The sequence below is a fragment of the Lithobates pipiens genome, unplaced genomic scaffold (assembly GCF_037356315.1).
Source record: "Lithobates pipiens isolate NorthernLeopardFrog02 unplaced genomic scaffold, aLitPip1_a1.2 Scaffold_8, whole genome shotgun sequence".
Lineage (NCBI taxonomy): Eukaryota > Metazoa > Chordata > Amphibia > Anura > Ranidae > Lithobates > Lithobates pipiens.
This window is the reverse complement of record NW_027507903.1, coordinates 545,309,393-545,331,784: the sequence shown is the minus strand read 5'-3', so window position 1 is coordinate 545,331,784 and position 22,392 is coordinate 545,309,393. Positions and strand designations below refer to the sequence as shown.

General features: G+C 42.8%; 1 protein-coding gene across 1 annotated transcript; it reads left to right on the top strand.

Annotated features, from left to right (window-relative positions):
* Positions 1 to 2,159: 2,159 nt before the first annotated feature.
* On the top strand, positions 2,160 to 9,352 carry LOC143960834 (olfactory receptor 7G3-like). Its single transcript, XM_077469775.1, has 2 exons — positions 2,160 to 2,290; positions 7,689 to 9,352. The coding sequence occupies exons 1-2, from the start codon at positions 2,269 to 2,271 to the stop codon at positions 8,666 to 8,668; spliced, it is 1,002 nt and encodes a 333-aa protein (XP_077325901.1). The 5' UTR covers positions 2,160 to 2,268; the 3' UTR covers positions 8,669 to 9,352.
* The last annotated feature ends 13,040 nt before the right edge of the window (positions 9,353 to 22,392 follow it).

The following is a 22,392-nucleotide window of genomic DNA, read 5'->3' as shown; positions in this document are numbered from 1 at the left end:
AAAAAGATTTCCCAAGCTTTAAACATCCCAAGGAGCATTGTGCAAGAGATCATTTTGAAATGGAAGGAGTATCAGACCACTGCAAATCTACCAAGACCTGGCCGTCCCTCTAAACTTTCAGCTCAGACAAGGAGAAGACTGATCAGAGATGCAGCCAAGAGGCCCATGATCACTCTGGATGAACTGCAGAGAACTACAGCTGAGGTGGGAGAGTCTGTCCATAGGACAACAATCAGTCGTACACTGCACAAATCTGGCCTTTATGCAAGAGTGGCAAGAAGAAAGCCATTTCTCAAAGATATCCATAAAAAGTCTTGTCTAAAGTTTGCCACAAGCCACCTGGGAGACACACCAAACATGTGGAAGAAGGTGCTCTGGTCAGATGAAACCGAAATCGAACTTTTTGCCCACAATGCAAAACGATATGTTTGGCGTAAAAGCAACACAGCTCATCACCCTCAACACACCATCCCCACTGTCAAACATGGTGCTGGCAGCATCATGATTTGGGCCTGCTTTTCTTCAGCAGGGACAGGGAAGATGGTTAAAATTGAGGGGAAGATGGATGCAGCCAAATACAGGACCATTCTGCATGAAAACCTGTTGGAGTCTGCAAAAGACCTGAAACTGGGACGGAGATTTATCTTCCAACAAGACAATGATCCCAAGCATACAGCAAAATCTACAAAGGAATGGTTCACAAATAAACGTATCCAGGTGTTAGAATGGCCAAGTCAAAGTCCAGACCTGAATCCAATCGAGAATCGGTGGAAAGAGCTGAAAACTGCTGTTCACAAACGCTCTCCATCCAACCTCACTGAGCTTGAGCTGTTTTGCAAGGAAGAATGGGCAAGAATTTCAGTCTCTCGATGTGCAAAACTGATAGAGCCATACCCCAAGCGACTTGCAGCTGTAATCGCAGCAAAAGGTGGCTCTACAAAGTATTAACGCAAGGGGGCCGAATAATTTTGCACGCCCCACTTTTCATTTTTTTATTAGTTAAAAAAGTTTCAAAAATCCAATAGATTTCGTTCCACTTCACAATTGTGTCCCACTTGTTGGTGATTCTTCACAAAAAATAAAAATCTTATCTTTATGTTTGAAGCCTGAAATGTGGCAAAAAGTTGAAAAGTTCAAGGGGGCTAAATACTTTCGCAAGGCACTGTATCCATTGTTTGAAACTATATTGAAGGAAGTTTTGTCTATCTCTATATGAAAACTGTGTTAAATTTAATAAAAATGTTTGAAAACAAAAAAAGAATATAACCATCTTCTGATATTCAAATTTTCAATAGAATAAATTTGTATTAGAATAGACTAGTAAAGAAGAAGAGAATAGAAATGAAAATAATATTATAAAATTGAATACATTAGAAGGAATATAATCATCTTCTGAAATTCTAATTTTCTAGTTTTCTAGAATTCTAATTTGGATAGAATAAATTACAGTACAATATAAAAGAATAGAATAGAAAAGAACCGAATATAATAGAAAAAACAAAAGAATAGGATTCAATAGAATCGAAATAATATAAATAATATGACCATCTTCCGAAAATCAAATTTCAAATAGAATAAATTTGAATTTGAATAGAATAGTTTAGAATAGAATATAAAAGAAAAGAATAGAATAGAATGGAAAAAACAATACAATTAAATAGAATTAAATAGAATAGAACAAAACAGAAAAAATATAACTGTCTTTTGAAATTTGAATTTTGAATAAAATAAATTAGTATAATGTATAAAATGTATAATGTTTGGGGGTTAACAAACAAGAAATGTTCTAAACGCGCCCTATTGAACACCACTTTGCAACACTTGGACTAATCACCTTATGGTTATAAATATACTGGTAATGATATACTTTCAAGCAGCTACTTTTTTAAACAAAAATAAATGTAAAAAGATAATATTAAAAAGTTCCAAATAAATGTCCTCTTTTAAAATATTGTAGCAGTGCTTTCTGTCCACATTCAAGTGCAAACACAAAATCTCATATAAAGTCAATAAATGAGGAAAAGATATGTAGTAAACAACAAATCTCAAAAAGAGGCTCGGCCCTTAAGTGATTAAAGGTACTGGCCCTTTTTACACCCTTGGCTCTTGATCATATGTAATTCCCAAATCTGTGTTTAATTTCTGTTTTGTTTTTGTTTTTTTAAATATGACTATAGGTCCTTATGGGATATTTTCCCAAGATGTCTTTGAATTCATCCTTGTTATATATACAGCTATGATACTTTCAGACAAATACATTTTGTGAGCATGGCAGCAACTGGAATTACAGGTAAATCTTGCTTCGATCAAGTACTATAGGTTAATATGACAGTAAGCCCACATGGTTGTGGCTCTCCAACCATGAGAAAACAATATTTTAGGTATGCTAGGCTGGTATTTTTGATTAGTGGACGTGCCTAATATTTGTTAGGTAAATAATAGATTAATCACTTGCTTACTGGACACTTAAACCCCCCTCCTGTCCAGACCAATTTTCAGCTTTCGGTGCTCTCACACTTTGAATGACAATTACTCAGTCATGCAACACTGTACCCAAATTATTCATTTTTCATTTTTTTCATACAATTAGAGCTTTCTTTTGGTGGTATTTGATAACCTCTGGGTTTTTTATTTTTTGCGCTATAAATGAAAAAATACCGAAAATTTTGAAAAAAAAAAAGTTTTTTCCTAATTTCTGTGATACAATTTTGCAAATTAGTAATTTTTCTTCATAAATTTTGCCCATAATTTATATTGCTACTGCTATTTATACTATCAATTTGTGGAAATTATTTGGTATGTGTGAAAGTTTTAGTCTACAAGGTATGGTGCAAATCATAAAAAAATTATCACATCTGATGTACTGGCCGCCTATCTCATTTATAACAAGCCAGGAAAGTTCAAATGGTCCCCAAATGACCCCTTTTTTGAACGTAGACATTTCAAGGTATTTAGTAAGAGGCATGGTGAGTTATCTGAAGTTGTAATTTTTTTCCCACAATTCTTTGCAATATTAAGATTTTTCTTTTTTCTTTTTCTTTTTTCAGAAAATTGTAAATTTAATAGCTTATTTCTCTCACATGGCATGTGCATACCACAAATGACACCCCAAAATACATTCTGCTACTCCTCCTGAGTATAACAATACCACATGTGTAGGACTTTTTCACTGCCTGGCCGCATACAGAGGCCCAACATGCAGGGAGCACCATCACGTGTTCTAGGAGAAAAAAATACACATCTCATTTCTCAACCACCTATTACAATTTTGAAGGCCCTGGAGCACCAGAACAATGGAGGGAACATCCACAAAATGACCCCATTTTGGAAAGCTAACATCCCAATGTATAATCTATGAGGCATAATGAGTCTTTTGAATGGTTCATTTTTTTCCAGAAGATTTTGGAAAATGTGTAAAAAAAAATGAAACCGCCTTTTTTTTACACAAAGTTGTCGGTTTATAAGATATTTCCAACACATAGCATTTGGATAACAAAAATGACACCCCAAAATACATTCTGCTACTCCTCTTGAGTATTACAATACCACATATGTGGGACTTTTTCACTGCCTGGTCACATACAGAGGCCCAACATGCAGGGAGCACCGTCAGGTGTTCTAGGAGCATAAATTACGCATCTCATGTCTCAACCACCTATTACATTTTTGAAGGCCCTGGAGCACCAGGCCAATGGAAACACCCACAAAATGACCCCATTTTGGAAAGCTAACACCCCAATGTACAATCTATGAGGCAAAATGAGTCTTTTGAATGGTTCATTTTTTTTCATACGTTTTTGGAAAATGTGGAAAAAAAAATGAAAACACATTTTTTTTTACACAAAGTTGTCTGTTTACAAGATATCTCCAACACATAGCATTTAGAAAAAAATTACTCCCCAAAATACATTTTGCTACTGCTCCTGAGTATGGCGATACCACATGTTTGAGACTTCTACACAGCCTGGTCACATACAGAGATCCAACATGCAAGGAACACCGTTGGGTGTTCCAGGGACACATAGCATGCACATACCAAGAATTACACCCCAAAATACATTATGCTGAGCAAAGCGTAAACAAAAGATTACCTGTGGTTGTAGTAGCGCAGTTGTACACAGGAGGATAGCACTGGTCCAGACAGCAGGCAGGGGCTTGGTCAGCAACGTCGAACACAATTGTCCAGGCAGCAGGCAGGGATACTGTCCATATACAGTCCAGGGTCAGTGCAGGCAGAAATATGTCAGAAATGTGAAAAATATTGGTCCTGGTAGTAGGCAGGAGCATGTGGTGTGGTCAGTGCGACAGGCAGAGACATAATGGCAGTAAGTCCTACAGGCAGCAGGCAAAAGTAGGGCCTCGTTCAGGACAGAATGGGGACAGGGGTAGAGGCTTCTTTCACCCAAATATCTTTGAAGCCTCCGAGTCTCCAGACCCTAATCTAGGAATGAGAAAACAAAAAAAATAGTTTTCTTCACCCAGAAAAAAAATTCTGGAGCCCCTCGCATATGTGAGACCCCTGTGCTGAATCCCACTAGTCCAGTTGCAGGGTACAAGATCAGTCCAAGAGGCAGGCAAATATCATGGTCAAAGAGTCCAAGGTCAGTTCTAGATCAGGCAGAGATATGTACAGAATCGGCGGGCAGAAGCATGGTTGAATAACAGTCCAGGGTCAGTTCCAGATCAAGAAGCGGTATGTACAGAATCGGCAGGCAGAAGCATGGTTGAATAACAAGCCAGGGTCAGTTACAGAGCAGGCAGTGGCATAAGGGGTGTGAAGGTGTGTGAAGCCAGGCGTTGAGGATTATGTTTACCATACTTCACTAATAATTTATTGAAGTATGGTAATGGCAAAAACATTCACCTATGCAGAGGCCTGGCTGGGAAGGAAATTGGGCACAGTAATAAGATGTGTCTCTTCTGAATCCTGCTCTGGTACACACCATACATTTTTTTTTTACGTCGTTGGCCTGTTGGTCTGGGAGGGAGTCTATCTGGAAAGTGGCATTCGAAGAGTCGACTAAGAACATCCGATCAGATATTTTCTGGTGGGCCATTTGGGAATATTAGGGAAGTGAAAACGTCCTCCTGGTAGCCAAGGAAGCGTTTGGGGTTTTGGGTGGAGTTGCGGTAAATTACATACGAATTGTATACGGCCAATTGAAAAAAATTAATTGTGACTTTTTTATACCAATGGTATGTCCGTCTTGTGGCAAGGTATGGTTCCAGCATTTGGTTATTGAAGTTGACTCCCCCCATGAACAAATTATAATCATAGATGCATTTAGGTTTTTGTATGGGGCCACTCCTTCTGGGGATTTCCACAAAGGTATCATTGTGGATTGAAGACAACATGTATACATCCCTTTTGTCCCTCCACTTCACTGCCAAAATCTTTGTTTCGCAGACTTGCCGTCTCTCCTTTTCTGAATTTCTTATGGACAAGACTTTGAGGAAAGCCCTTCTGATTCTTTTTTTCTTTTTTTACGGTGCCACATGTTGGCGTCTTCTTCCGGTGAAGGTTGTGGAACAGGGGCAGAGATGTGTATAAGTTGTCTAAGTATAAATTGTAGCCTTTTTCCAGTAGGGGGTATATGAGGTCCCAAAAATTTTCTCGCTTAATCCCAAGTAGTCTGGGCAATTAGGGGGTTGCAGCTAGGTGTCCTTCCCTTCATACACTTTGAAGGCATACAAGTACCCTGTGACTCGGTCACATAATTTTTATACCTTCACCCCATATCGGGCCCTTTTGCTGGGAATAAATTGTTTGATTTTAAGCCTGCCACAGGCTTAAGGGACTCAACCACACATATGTGTTGGTCCGGGGTAAACAGCTGGGGGAATACTTCAGAATAACAATTTAGAAGTGGCTGAATTTTGAAAAGTCTGTCATAATTTGGGTTATTTCGGGGAGGGCACTGGGTGTTATCATTGAAATGGAGGAACCTCATTATCATTTTGTATCTGGTTCTGGGCATTACCTTGGAGGAGATTGGCATGTGTTGGAGGGGGTGGGTTGACCACTAGGAATTCAAAGTGTTTTTTTTGTTGAGTCCCGTATTAAATGCAAGGCCTAAAAAAACCTTAAACTCCTCCACTGTTAGGTCTCTCCACTCGTAGGGACGGGCATAATAGGACGTTGGAGTATTTAAAATAAATTGCTGTGCATAAAGGTTGCACAGGGCCACAACTGTTGATAGCATGTTCACGGTAAAAATTAGATTAAAAAAATGGATTGGGGAAAAATTCTCCGTGTCCACCTGGACTCCTGGCTGGGCAGTGAAAGGGGGAATGTTGGCTTCTCCTGAATTAGGAGGCAGCCACAAGGGGTTCTGTAGAGCATAGGGAAGACTGCCATGGGTCCTTGGCCTTTCTTGATGAGGTACTGGTGGATGGTACTGCGGTGCTGGTGGATGGCACTGCAGTGCTGGTGGATGCCACTGCCTCCTCACCAGAACGCCTTCGTTTGGCGACCCGAATATCTTCCTCCTCTGAGTCACTGAGTGTTCCACTACTGAGGACTGGCTCACAATTTACGTCCGACTCAGAATCGGAGTCTGAAAGGGAATCCAAAAGAGAGAGCCCCCCGTTGCTCTCGTCCGCCTGGGAAAGTATTTGGTATGCCTCCTCGGCGGAAAAGCATCTTTTGGACATGGGTGCTGGTGGTGATGTGACTACGCAGGTGTGTGCTAAGACTGCCCTGATGGGCACTGATGTTCACAGATGGACACTGAGGTGGAACAGATGGGCACTGATGAGGTGGAACAGATGTGAACTGATGAGGTGGAACAGATGTGCACTGATGAGATGGAACAGATGTGCACTGATGAGTCGGCACAGATGTGCACTGATGAGGCGGCACAGATGTGCACTGATTACACAGATGGGCACTGATGAGGTGGAACAGATGTGCACTGATGAAGCGGCACAGATGTGCACTGATTACACAGATGGGCACTGATGAGGAGGCACAGATGGGCACTGATTGATTGCACAGTTGTGCACTGAGGTGGCACAGATGGGCACTGATTCATGGCACAGATATGCACTGATGAGGTGGCACAGATGGGCACTGATGTGGCACAGATGGGCAGTGATGAGACAGAACAGGTGGGTACTGATGAGGCGGAACAGATGGGCATTGATTGATCAGATGTGCGCTGATGAGGCGGCACAGATGGGCACCGATGAGGCGGCACAGATGGGCACTGATGAGTTGACACAGATGGGCACTGATGAGGTGGAACAGATGGGCACTGATGAGGTGGGACAGATGGGCACTGATTGATTGCACAGATGTGCACTGATGAGGCGGCACAGATGAGCACTGATGAGGAAGCGGCACAGATGGGCACTGATGAGGTAGCACAGGTGGGCACAGATAAGGTGGCACAGGTGGACACTGATGAGGTGGCACAGGTGGGCACTGATGAGGTGGCACAGATGTGCAGATTGCAAAGATACTGATCGCCAATAGCACAGGTGAGCACAGGTGGGCACAGATCGGGACAGGTGGGCACTGATGAGGTGGCACAGATCCCAAATAGGCACTGTACTGATTGTACTGATGGGGCACTGTTTGGGCACTGTTATCACTGTAAATGTGTTTTTCAAACTCACAATGCCACAATGTATCATGTAAACCCAAAATGATAATTATTTATCCTGTTTGAATTTTCTCCTTTAAGGTCTGAATGTTTCTATTGATCTTTGCAAAGCTTTAACAGAAACTATTCATGCAGCTACAAAACATCAGGTATTGCACCTTCTGGCATTTTCCGGTTATCCTAAAGTTAAATGGATCATTTTTATTATTGTCTTAATAATGTATTTACTCTGCATTCTTGGAAACGTGCTTGTAGGTATAATTGTGTGTCTCACTCCCCGTTTGCATTCTCCCATGTACTTTTTTCTGGGTAACCTAACAATCCTCGATGTTGTGTATGTTTCTGTAGTCTTGCCAAAGCTTCTGGCCATTACTTTTACAGGTGACACAAGTATCTCCTATCCAGGCTGTATTACACAAATATTCTTTTATGTTTTCTCTATTGGAATAGAGTTTTTCATATTGACGTCTATGGCTTATGACAGATATGTGGCCATTTGCTTCCCATTACTCTACAATGTGATAATGAATAGAAGGACATGTGTGATATTGGCCATATTATGTTGCACCGTTGGGACTTTTAACTCACTGATGTATGCATTGCTTATTTCACAATTATTATTTCCCATTTCCAGTGCAATCAACCATTTCTTTTGCCATATGAAGTCAGTACTTCGTATCTCCTGCAATGACAGCACACACATTGGAGTCCTAATTAATGTTGATGGTATTGTTTATGGGCTTATCACCTTCATATTGATTCTCGCATCTTATATGTACATCATAGCTGCAATTCTAAAGATCCATACATCCACCGGGAGACTTAAAGCATTTTCTAGCTGTTCCTCTCACATCATCATTGTTGTTTTATTTTGGCTGACATCTCTCTCTCTTAACATGAAACCAGATATGGCGTCTTCTCAGGACAAAATACTCTCAATGGTGTATATTGCTGTAGTTCCAATGTTAAATCCCTTAGTATATAGTCTAAGAAATAAAGAAGTTCTAAAAGCTATAAATGAAGTTATTTCAAAAATCAAAAATAAGATATGTGCCAACTGACATCAAAGGTAAATACAGACAGGACATACAACTTGTGAAGGTTATAAACTCTAAAGACCACACAACTGGGGAGAAGAAAATATATCAACTAGCATTAAGGACAACTCCTGAATAGAAAAAAAAAACCTTGAAGTGGAGCCCCTCTGCACTGCGAGGGTTAATTGCTCAGTAACTCTATAGAGCAGTGATGGCGAACCTTGGCACCCCAGATGTTTTGGAACTACGTTTCCCATGACGCTTATATACTCTGCAGTGTAGTTGAGCATCATGAGAAATGTAATTCCACAACATCTGGGGTGCCAAGGTTCACCATCAGTGCTCTAGAGGATAGGCTGTTTTAGATGTCATCAACAGAACAAGGTCCTTCAGCGCTGCTTTAAATTCTGACAGGCTTCAGCACTCTCCTCTTCTTTCTTCTCCTCTGGGTTGTGGGCAGTCCCTCTGCGCCATCATGTACAATGAATGGCTATTACCCTGTTTCCCCAAAAATAAGCCCTACCCCCAAAATAAGCCCTAGCATTATTTTCAGGGATGGCTTCAATATAAGCCCTACCCCGAAAATAAGCTCTAGTTAAAGTCATTGTAACGTCATGTAATCTGTTTAGTAAAAAGATTATATAATGTGTAGGTGCCTTTTTTGTAACTTTATTGTGGAAAATACCTTATTTTCATGCTTTAAAGGGTCAGAATAATATTTTTTTCTTTTTTAACCCCTAACTCTTTTTTAGGGTTACAATCACTTTAAGATCGTCCATGATGACATGACTGTATTTGAATATTGTAGATTATTGTGTATACCATAAATAAATAAGACATCCCCTAAAAATAAGCCCTAGTGTGTTTTTTGCAGACAAAATTAATATAAGACCTGGTCTCAATTTCAGGGAAACAAAGTAGTCCTGCATTGTATGCGAGGAACAAGCGTTTGACCTCAGCCTGCTGTGCCTTGGACAGTAGACTGCAGGGGACCAGTCACATGAATGGAGAGAGCATGCTGGAGCAAGAAACAAGGTTACTATTACACCTTGTTTCTCTACCCCCACTCCCAGGGTATTTTTGTGGGGCTTTAAACCTAACTGACTAAATTATCAAGTTTACAAATTATTGCTGGTATAATTGTTTATTTTTCTCTCTATCGCAACTCTTCTATGGAAGCTTTGAACCAGCAACATCAACGTATGCACTGAAACAGAGCCATGCATATCCTACCTTGGGCTTAACCAAGACTATTTCATTGATGGTTACATAAAATTCCCATGATCATAATTACATATGTATGCATAGATTTTTTCATTTCGATTTTAGTTGTTTAGACATTAGATGGAGCATAATTTGATTATGTGACCTTGGTCCATGTGACATAAAGGAAAATGGGGTCTCGATCTATCTGTATGAGTCCATGAGTTTCCATTCTTAGCATTTCTTAGTTTTATACCTTTAACGTTTTGTATAGAATGGGGACAGGTTAAAACCCCTGGCAGATTATTGTTTTTGCTGTCTATGCACCACTGGGGAAACTTCTTTTAGAGTGCTTTCACACTGAGCCGCCCCGTGCATTGGCGGTAAAGCGGCGCTATTTTTACCTGCACTTTACCATCATATTAGCGGCACTGTTCGTTCGCTAGCGGGTGTTTTTTTTTTTTTTTAAACAATCTTTATTTATAGGAGACAGGGTATTACAGCTTGATATACAGTAAAAGAATGAGAGAAAATTAAAATGAACAAAGAGGATAAACATTTGCTGTAGGTAATGCTGATACGTAATACTCAGTCGTTCCTTTTTTGTTTTTCACTTGTAGTGGGAACAAGAACATGAATAGTCAACAGTCATAAATTAACTTGGTACTGATTAGGTTATTGAGAGAGTATTTACCAGGTGACGGGTCAGCACGGTAGGTCAACTCGATTGTTGGGCTGAGTAATCCCATTCCGCAGTCTATTTCGTGCAGTATAGGACTGGTCTGTCCTCTTGTAAGGGGTTCTCACGTGTGATACGCTTGGTCAGCTTTAACGTTCAAGGTAACTCACGTGGGGCCGATGGCTTCCTAGACGACCGCGTGCGGGGGGAAGGGGGGCAGTCCTGCGTAAAGCGGCACCAAAGTGCCATTTCCCTGCTCAAGTCAGGTTGTCCCATGGCGTCAGGTCGCTAAATTTTTGTTGGGCCACCCAAGTCGCTAGCAGGTGGTTTTAACCCCTGCTAGCAGCTGAAAAAGGGTTAAATTTGCCGGCACTACCATTGTTCTAAATGGGTGGTGGAGATGCGGTGGAGGTGTGGTGGAGGAGCGGTGTATTCACTCCTACACCGCTGCAAAGAAGCTGCTTTTTGTGACGCCCTGCCAGCGCAGTGCTGAGGCTTTTTCAGGTGCTATTTTTAGCGCTACTCGCCTGAAAAACGGCTCCAGTGGGAAAGGGGTCTTACTTCCTACTACAGAGATAGAACAGGAGAAAATCCCTCAAGATGAGGGGACAGTTAACAGTTGTCCCTTGAACAGGTGTCCCCATTGGAAGATTATCCCTCACCTCTTGTTCTGGGGACAACACAACATTTTTGGATTTCCCTTAACCATTTGCTTGGGCACTTTTACCCCCTTCCTGCCCAGGCTAATATTCAGCTTTCAGTGCTATCACAATTTAAATGACAATTGCACAGTCATGCAACACTGTACCCAAACAAAATTTTTATCTTTTTTTTTTTACACAAATAGAGATTTCTTTTGGTGGTATTTAATCACCACTGGTGTTTTTTATTTTTTGCTAAATAAATTAATAAAATAATGAAAATGTTGAAAAAAATATGTTTTTTCATAGTTTGTTATAAAATGTTGGAAACAGGTAATTTTTCTCCTTCACTGATGTGCACTGATGAGGTTTCTTTGATGGGTACTGAAGGGGTGGCACTGGTAGGCACTGATGAGGCTGCACTGATAGACGACACTGATGGGCACTGATAGGCGGCACCTGGGGAACTGATAGGCGGCACTGATGGGCACAGATAGACACTGATGGGCACTGATAAGCGGCACTGATCTGTGACACTGATGAGGAGGCATTGATGGGTACTGACTGGCACTAGCCACCCACACTGTAGCCGTCATTTTGCTGTTGCACGATCGGCAAGTGGTTAAAGTGTTACTTAACCCACAACAATAAAACCAGTCTGTATATGCAGTAAAGCATGCTTGTTATACTCACTGTGGAACCAAAGGGGTTAATCTTCTGCATTGTGTAAAAAGGCTGTTTGATCCTGTCTTCTCTGATCCTCCTCTTCTTCCACTTTCCTTAGTCCATCTCTCGATAGTACAGAGCACTGGGGGCACTCTGCACATGCTCAGTTTGGTATGTATTGCTAGAGAGTTTTTTTTTTCTTGGAGGGTGCATGTGATCAGCTCAGGGCCAATCAGCACTGTCCAGACAGAGGGTCAGGGGTCATACAGCCTTACAGGACGTTCAGAGGAGAATGAAAACTCCCTTTACAAGCTTTAACCAATCCTCAGCTGAACATTGATAGAAGTTACAAGACTGCTATATACTGCTGATGAGAAAAGGTATTTAGCAGTTTATATTTACTAAAATAATTGCCTTTCCATGTTCTGTGTACTGTGGGAGGCCAGATATAATGAATGCAGGGTCCTGGGCTTAGTAATTTAAACTTTCTTCCATGTATGACAATGATCACCAGTACAAATACAGTAGTGAATCTACTCAATGGGTATGCAAAGTGCAATGAAAGCATGACAGATGGTCTAACCCTTCCCCACTCTTCCCAAAACTAAAAACAAAGCTTCATAGAGAAACACTTTGGGGGAGATTTAATAAAAATGGTGCACACAGAATCTGGTGTAGCTGTGCATAGTAATCAATCATCTTATAACTTCAGCTTGTTCAATTAAGTTTTGGCAATAAAACCTAGAAACTGATACGGTTTATATGCACAGCTGTACCAGGTTTAGTAAATCTCCCCCTTTAAGTCATTGTTTCCTCTTTACACTTTACAAGTTGGGCAGCCTTCCTGGTCAGCAGGAACAGAATAGTGAAGAACTGGAGTTCAAGCTTCTGCTCTATAAGGAAACTGTTAAATCTTTCCCAAGATTCAGCCATGGCAGCAGGGCTTTGGATGCCATATACAAAGATGACCAAGCTCCAGGCACTCAAATTTGTTAAACACTCCGCCTTTAAGTGCAGACTTCCAATTGCTCATCTATGCTCAATGCTCATCAAGTAAGGGGGAAAATGATGCACTATGGGTTATGCTGCATACACATGATCGGACTATCCAGCGGAAAGAAGACTTGACTCAAAATTGGCCGCCGGACTCGGCAGTCCGGCGGACAATCCGCCTGTCTGTGTGCTAGTCTGCCAAAATGAACGGACTTGCTCACACACGTAGTAAAGTCCATTCATTTTGAGTGTGACTCCAGGTAGATGGGACTAGCGAAGGAAGTCAATGTCGCCGCCTCCATCAGCGAGATTAACACCTCGCGAGCCCTGTCACCTGGTATGGATTTTAAGGGGAACCCCTACGCCATTTCCCCCCCCCCCAAAGTCCATACCAGACCCTTATCCGAGCCCTCAACATGGGGGGTGCTTAGGGGAAGGGGGGCCCTGCGGCCCCCCCACCCTAAAGCACCTTGTCCCCATGTTCCCGACAACCCTGGCCATTGGTTGTTGGGGTCTGTGGGCGGGGGCTTATTGGAATCTGGGAGCCCCCTTTGATAAGGGGGCCCCCAGATCCCAGCCCCCCACCCTATGTGAATGAGTATGGGGTACATTGTACCCCTACCCATTCACCTGGGGGAAAAAGTGTCAATAAAAAAAACACAACACAGGTTTTTAAAGTAGTCTTCTTCTGACTTTGGGGGTCTTCTCACCGGGCTCCTTCGGCATCTTCTGCTCTTTTGCCGCTCTTTTGCTAGCAAAGGAGTCCGGCTTTCTCCTTCTTCATCACCGCCGTCCGGGGATCTTCTTCCGACTTCGGGGGTCTTCTTCCGACTTCGGGGGTCTTGTCCCGCTCTTCGGTTCTTCTGCCAGGCCTCCACTATCTTCTTCCAGCTCTTTTGCTAGTGTTGGCCTGGTCTTCTCATACGTCGCTGTCACCGCAGCCTTCTTATTCCATCCGATGTTGACACAACGCTCTCTGCAGCCGCAATGTCAGGGACGCATTGCGCAGTGACTTATATAGGCATAAGGGGCGGGGTCACCGGTTGATGTCACAGGGCGACCCCGCCCCTTATGATGTCACAATCTCAGCATCCCCTGGGGCTGTGACATCATAAGTGGCGGGGTCACCATGTGACATCACCCGATGACCCATCCCCTATGCCTATATATGTCACTGCGCAACGCATCCCTGGCATTGCGGCCGGAGAGAGCTTCGTGTCAACATTGGAAGGAAGAAGAAGAAGGCGTAAGCGGCGGCGGCGACAGCGACGAACGAGAAGACCGGGCCAACACTAGTAAAAGAGCTGGAAGAAGATAGCGGAGGCCCAGCAGAAGAACCAAAGAGCGGGACAAGACCCCCAAAGTTGGAAGAAGACCCCCAGGCGGCGGCGACGACGAAGGAGAAAGCCAGGCTCCTCCGCTAGCAAAAGAATGGCAAAAGAACAGAAGATAGCCGAGGAGCCTGGCGAGAAGACCCCCGAAGTCGGAAGAAGACCCCCGGAGCTGTCTAATAAACTACTTTAAAAACCTGTGTTGTGTTTTTTTTTATTGACACTTTTCCCCCAGGTGAATGTGTAGGGGTACGATGTACCCCATACTCATTCACATAGGGTGGGGGGGCTGGGATCTGGAGGCCCCCTTATTAAAGTGGGCTCCCAGATTCTGATAAGACCCAGACAACCAATGGCCAGGGTTGTCGGGAAGAGTACATTGTCCTCATCAACATGGGGACAAGGTGCTTTGGGGTGGGGGTTCCCCTTAAAATCCATACCAGGCGACGGGGCTCACAAGCTGTCAATCTCGCCGACTGAGGTGGCGACATTGACTTCCTTCGCTAGTCCCGTCTACCTAGAGTCACGTTCAAAAGGAACGGACTTTACTCCGTGTGGGCAAGTCCGTTCATTTAAATAGTTCGGCGGACCTGCGCCAAAAGTCTGGCGGATTGTCCGCCGGAAAAGTCTGGTCATGTGTGGGCGTGTCTGGGCAAGTCTGCTCATTCGGAAAGTCCGGCGGACCTCCACTGTAAAGTCTGGCGGATTGTCCACCGGACTAAGTCCGCCAGATAGTCTGATCATGTGTATGCGGCATTAGAGTTACCAGAAGTCCGGGACTGGGGACATTGTACCCGCACAAGTTTGCCCCCAGTTTTGTCCTTATAAGGTTGCCACCTGTCCGTTATTGCCCGGACAGTCCAGGTTACACCTCTCTGCCTCCCCCACCCAGTGCCTCTCTTGCCCCCGCCTCCACTGCCGCCACCTCCTTTGCAGTCAGTGGTTGCTGTCCTAGCAACCAATGACATGCTATTTCTGTCGTTCACACTGCATAGTGGGAGGTAAATAGCCCTAGAGCGGCTCCACCTCCCAGCTCCACCCCCCAGCTCATCTCTCATACTTTCCTCCTTGGTTGTAGTAGCTCCCGGGTCCCACTGATTAGGCGATCTGAATGGATTAGGCGATCTGAATGTTAAAGAGGGCAGGGGCACTGGTATAGGGATGTCTGATTTCTGGAGGTCTCTAAGGAAGGGGGTGGGGGGACACTGATATAAGGGGGCTGTGAGCTAATGGGGGTCTCTAAGAGGGAGTACTGACTGCTGATATAATGGTTGGTGATCAACTATTAGGTCAGCAGCACCCTTAGAGACCCCCATTAGCTCACAGTCCCCTTATATCAGTGTCTCCTCCCTTCCTAACCAGTAACGCATGTCAGTGCCACCTATCAGTGCCCATCATTGCATCCTATCAGTGCAGCCTCATCAGTGCCCATCATTGCCGCCTACCAGTGCCCATCAGTGCCACATACCAGTGCTCATCATTGCCACCTACCAGTGCTCCTCTTTGCCACCTATCAGTGCCATCATTGCTGCCTACCATTGCCACCTACCAGTGCCCTTTATTGCCACATATCCGTGCCCATCATTGCCACCTACCAGTGCCCATCGTTACAGCTTGCCAGTGACCATCAGTGCCTCCCATCAGTGCCCATCATTGCCACATATCAGTGCCGCCTATCAGTGCCCATCATTGCCACCTATCAGTGCTGACTATCAGTGCCCATCATTGCCACATATTAGTACCACCTATTATTGCCCCATATCAGTTCCGCCTATCAGTGCGCATCATTTCTGCATATCAGTGTTGCCTATCAGTGCCCATCATTGCTGCCTATCAGTGCCCATCATTGCTGCATATCAGCACTGCCTGTCAGCGCCCATCATTTCCGCCTATCAGTGCCCATCATTGCTGCATATCAGTGCTGCCTATCAGTGCCCATTATTGCCACATATCAGTGCCACCCATCAGTACCCATCCTTGCCACATAACAGTGCCACCTACCAGTTCCCATCATTGGCGCATATCAGTGCCCATCAGTGCAGCCTCATCAGCGCACATCAGTGAGGGAGAAAAAATACTTATTTACAACATATTTTAACAAAAACTAAGAAAAACTTTTTTATTTTCAAAATTTGCGGTAGTTTTTTGTTTGTTTAGCAAAAAAAAAGTTGCAATTAAATACTACCAAAAGAAATCTCTATTTGGGTGAAAAAAAATGCTAAAAAGTCATATGGGTACATGGTGTTACTATGCAATCTTTTACTGTTCTGAACTGTTAATTTAATGTATATTGATCTTGTTGAACCAAATTTCTTTGGTAAGAATAAAATACAAAATATGCATTGAAAAGTTTTTTTCTCAGTGTTATCTTCTTAACATTTGGTAGTCATATCCCCAAAAATTTTAAGAAGTACCTTTTTATTAATCTCATGGATAAAATGTGAGAAATAGTGTATATATCATACAATCATTCCATAAAGATATACCACATACACTGCATATATAATTTGAGGAAAATATGCTTATAAAATAGTTTACCATTTGTCAATAAAAAAAAAATATGTTCCTGGCTTCATTTAAAAAATCTGGTCACCTTATTATGGATAACACATAAGAGGTTATTTCTAGGAGCACATCACACATTTTCAATTCTTATTTTAGAGGGAGTAATCTATGTAGAACGTGCTGAGAGAAATAAACATGGTATCAGGATCAGAATGTGGCATCTTTTCTCGCAATTATGGTTTGGCAACAAAAGTGAGTACACCCCTAAGTGACACTCCTATGTCCAAATTGGGTCCAATTAGCCATTTTCCCTCCCCTGATATCATGTGACTCGTTAGTGTTACAAGGTCTCAGGTGTTAATGGGGAGCAGATGTATTCGATTTGGTGTTATCACTCTCACTCTTTCATACTGGTCACTGGAAGTTCAACATGGCACCTCATTGAGAAAAGAATTGTTGCTCTACATAAAGATGGCCTAGGCTATAAGAAGATTGCCAAGACCCTGAAATGGAACTGAATCACGGTGGCCAAGAACATACAGCGATTTAACAGGACATGTTCCACTCAGAACAGGCCTCGCCATGGTCGACCAAAGGAGTTGAATGCACCTGCTCAGCGTCATATCCAGAGGTTGTCTTTGGGAAATAGATGTATGAGTGCTGCCAGCATTGCTGCAGAGGTTGAAGGGGTGGGGGGGGGTTGTCAGCCTGTCATTGCTCAGACCATACGTCACATGCTGCATCAAATTGGTCTGCATGGCTGTCATCCCAAAAGGAAGCCTCTTCTAAAGATGATGAACAAGAAAGCCCGCAAACAGTTTTCTGAAAACAAGAAGACTAAGGGCATGGATTACTGGAACCATGTCCTGTGGTCTGATTAGACCAAGATAAACGTATTTGGTTCAGATGGTGTCAAGCATACGTGGTGGCAACCAGGTGAGTACAAAGACAAGTGTGTCTTGCCTACAGTGGTGGGAGTGTCATGGTCTAGGGCTGCATGAGTGCTGCCGGCACTGGGGAGCTACAGTTCATTGAGGGAACCATGAATGCCAACATGTACTGTGACATACTGAAGCAGAGCATGATCCCTTCCGGAGACTGGGCTGCAGGGCAGTATTCCAACATGATAACGACATCAAACGCACCTCCAAGATGGCCACTGCCTTGTTACAGAAGCTGAGGGTAAAGGTGATGGGCTGGCCAAGCATGTCTCCAGACCTAAACCTTATTGAGCATCTGTGGGGCATCCTCAAATGGAAGGTGGAGGAGCGCAAGGACTCTAACATCCACCAGCTCCATGATGTCATCATGGAGGAATGGAAGAGGACTCCAGTGGTAACCTGTGAAGCTCTGGTGAACTCCATACCCAAGAGGGATAAGGGAGTGCTGGAAAATAATGGTGGCCACACATAATATTGACACTTTGGGCCCAATTTGGACATTTTCACTTAGGGGTATACTCACATTTGTTGCCAGCGGTTTAGACATTAATGGCTGTGTGTTGAGTTATTTCGAGGGGACAGCAAATTTACACTGTTATACAAGCTGTACACTCACTACTTTACATTGTAGCAAAGTGTCATTTCTTCAGTGTTGTCACATGAAAAGATAGAATAGAATATACACAAAAAAATGTGAGGAGTGTACTCACTTTTGTGAGATACTGTGTGTGTGTGTGTGTGTGTGTGTGTGTGCGTGTGCGTGTGTGTGTGTGTGTATATATATATATATATATATATATATATATATATATATATATATATATATATGCATTGCAGCTTGCAAGTGGTTTAGCGGGGTTATGGCTGAAGCTACCAACCATAACCCCAGTATTTTTTTTCAGTCTGCAATTCTTCTGCAATTCTTATTTATAATTAGCCACTGGATCACTTTCAGGAGCAGCGGGAGAGGGATTGGTCCCCTCCCACGGCTCATCTGTGCTTCTCAAGTTTATGCCGCGTACACACGACCAGACTTTTCAATGGACTAGGCCCGACGCTCTTCCCGACGGACTTTTGCCGGTGCTCCGACTGACTTCCTGAACGAAACGGACTTGGCCACACACGACCAGACTAAGTCCGTTCGAAAGTCTGTTCATTTTGAAGGTGATGACGTAAACAGGACTAAACAAGGAAGTTCAATAGCGAGTAGCCAATAGCTGCCCTTGCATCGTATTTGGTGCATAGGACTAGCACACAGACGAATGGTTTTACCGATTTTTAGTCCGTCGGATAGATTTGAAACATGTTTTATTTCTTATAGACCCCAGATCTCTCCATAAAGAGGACCTATCATCCCTTATTTATATTACAAGGGATATTAACATTTATTGTAATAGGAATAAAAGTGCTAAAAAAATTAAAGGGGCAGTATAACAATTTAAAAAATTAAATAAAACATATAAGATTTTTTTTTTTTTTAAAAAGCACCCCATCCCTTCGTGCTTCCAGGCAGAATTGAACTCATACGCAAGTCAGGCACACATATGTAAATGGTGTTTGCACCACACATGTGACGTATGGCTATGAACGTTAAAGTGATAATTCTAGCACTAGACCACTTCTGTAACTCTAAACAGGTAACCTGTAAAAAATGTTAAAGCATCACCTATGAAAATTTTTTAGTACTTTGTTGCCATTCCATAAGCATGCGCAATTTTAGCGCGTGATATGTTAGGTATCTATTTACTCAGAGTAACATCATCTTTTATAATCTATCAAAAAATTGGATTATATATTGTGTTTACAATAAAATTCATTAAAGTGCACTTTTTTTTCTCAAAAATTTTGTTTGAAAAACTGCTGTGTAAATACCGCGTGACATAAAAGATTACAAGAACAACAAGATTACAAGATTGCAACAATTACCATTTTATTCTCTAGGGGTCTCTGCTAAAAAATATATATAATGTTTGGGGGCTCTAAGTAATTTTCTAGCAAAAAATAAATGGATTTTTACTTCTAAACAAAAAGTGCCAGAAAAGGCTTGATCCTTAACCACTTTCAGACCGGACCATTTTGCTGGTAAATGACCAGAGGTCTTTTTACACTTTGGCACTGCGCTGCTTTAACTGGTAATTGCGCGGTCATGCAATGTTGTACCCAAACAAAATTTGCGTCCTTTTCTTCCCACAAATAGAGCTTTCTTTTGATGGTATTTGATTGCCTCTGCGATTTTTATTTTTTGCGATATAAACGTAAAAAGACCGCACATTTTGAAAAAAAATGATATTTTCTACTTTTTGTTATTAGAAAAATCCAATAAACTAAATTTTAGTCATACATTTAGGCCAAAATGTATTCAGCCACATGTCTTTGGTAAAAAAAAAGTCAATAATTGTATATTTATTGGTTTGCGCAAAAGTTGTCACATCTACAAACTAAGGTACGTTTTCTGGAATTTACGCAGCTTTTAGTTTACGACTGCCTATCTCATTTCTTGAGGTGCTAAATTGGCAGGGCAGTACAAAACCCCCCCAAATGACCCCATTTTGGAAAGTAGACCCCCTAAGGAAATTGATAAGAGGCATGTTGAGCCCATTGAATATTTTATTTTTTTGCCTCAAGCGATTGAATAATGACAAAAAAAAAAATATTTTTTTTTTTTTACACAAAGTTGTCACTAAATGATATATTGCTCACACATGCTATGGGCATATGTGAAATGACACCCCAAAATAAATTCTGCTGCTTCTCCTGAGTACGGGGATACCACATATGTGGGACTTTTTGGGAGCCTAGCCGCGTACGGGGCCCCGAAAACCAAGCACCGCCTTCAGGCTTTCTAAGGGCGTAAATTTTTGAGTTCACTTCTCACTACCTATTACAGTTTTGAAGGCCATAAAATGCCAAGATGGCACAAAACCCCCACAAATGACCCCATTTTAGAAAGTAGACACCCCAAGCTATTTGCTGAGAGGCATGTTGAGTTCATGGAATATTTTATATTTTGCCACAAGTTGCGGGAAAATTACAAACTTTTTTTTTTTTTTTTTTTTTTTCACAAAGTTGTCACTAAATGATATATTGCTCATGCATGCCATGGGCATATGTGAAATTACACCCCAAAATAAATTCTGCTGCTTCTCCTGAGTACGGGGATACCACATATGTGGGACTTTTTGGGAGCCTAGCCGCGTACGGGGCCCCGAAAACCAAGCACCGCCTTCAGGCTTTCTAAGGGCGTAAATTTTTGAGTTCACTTCTCACTACCTATTACAGTTTTGAAGGCCATAAAATGCCAAGATGGCACAAAACCCCCACAAATGACCCCATTTTAGAAAGTAGACACCCCAAGCTATTTGCTGAGAGGCATGTTGAGTCCATGGAATATTTTATATTTTGCCACAAGTTGCGGGAAAATTACAAACTTTTTTTTTTGTTTTGTTTTTTCACAAAGTTGTCACTAAATGATATATTGCTCACGCATGCCATGGGCATATGTGAAATAACACCCCAAAATAAATTCTGCTGCTTCTCCTGAGTACGGGGATACCACATATGTGGGACTTTTTGGGAGCCTAGCCGCGTACGGGGCCCCGAAAACCAAGCACCGCCTTCAGGCTTTCTAAGGGCGTTACAGTTTTGAAGGCCATAAAATGCCAAGATGGCACAAACCCCCCCCCAAATGACCCCATTTTGGAAAGTAGACACCCCTAAATTTAGGGGTACACTAGTGAGACTAGGTAATAAATGGCGGGTGCCCTGAAACTATAAAAAAATAACTAACCAACCAGCGTCACCTGTAACAGTTATATGGTGATCACTGGTGAAAGGGTTAACTAGGGGGCAATCAGGGGGCTTTATGCGGTAGTATATGGGGGTCCCTGGCGCTATAAAAAGCTGCGGCGAACCTAAATACCTACCTGCCTAACTAGCGTCACCTGTGACACTAATACAGCGATCAGAAAAACGATCGCTTATTAGGCTGGGTTCACACTGGAGCGATGCGGGAACGCCACGAATGCGCGGCGGGTTCCCGCATCGCATGCCTCCCGGCGGCAGTTCACACTGCCCTATGCGAACTGCTGGGAGTGTCAGTGAAATGTTAATGACACCCCCAGATCAGTTCGCATATCGCAGTGCGATCTGCAAACTTGGATCGCATGGTGTGAACACCCATGCGATCCGATTCTGCTGCGGACCAAAAAAAGGGTCCCGTGCGAGTTTGCGGCGGGTGCGGCGGGTGCGACACGAATTCAACCATACTATCTGTATAGCTGAACTCGAATCGCACAGAGATCGGATGTGATTTGCACTGCAGTGCGGTGCGAATCACATCCGTTCTCATAAACCGCTGCAATGTGAACCCAGCCTTAGTGACACTGGCGACGGGGGGTGATCACGGGGTTAAACCTTTATTGTGGGGGTTAGGGGGTACCTTAGAACTAAAGGGGGCTAACCCTAACTGCCCTAACAGTTATTAGTCACAAACGCCCCCCCTGGGTGATCAGGGGGTTAAACCTTTATTAGGTAATAAATGGCGGGTGCCCTGAAACTATAAAAAAATAACTAACCAACCAGCGTCACCTGTAACAGTTATATGGTGATCACTGGTGAAAGGGTTAACTAGGGGGCAATCAGGGGGCTTTATGCGGTAGTATATGGGGGTCCCTGGCGCTATAAAAAGCTGCGGCGAACCTAAATACCTACCTGCCTAACTAGCGTCACCTGTGACACTAATACGGCGATCAGAAAAATGATCGCTTATTAGGCTGGGTTCACACTGGAG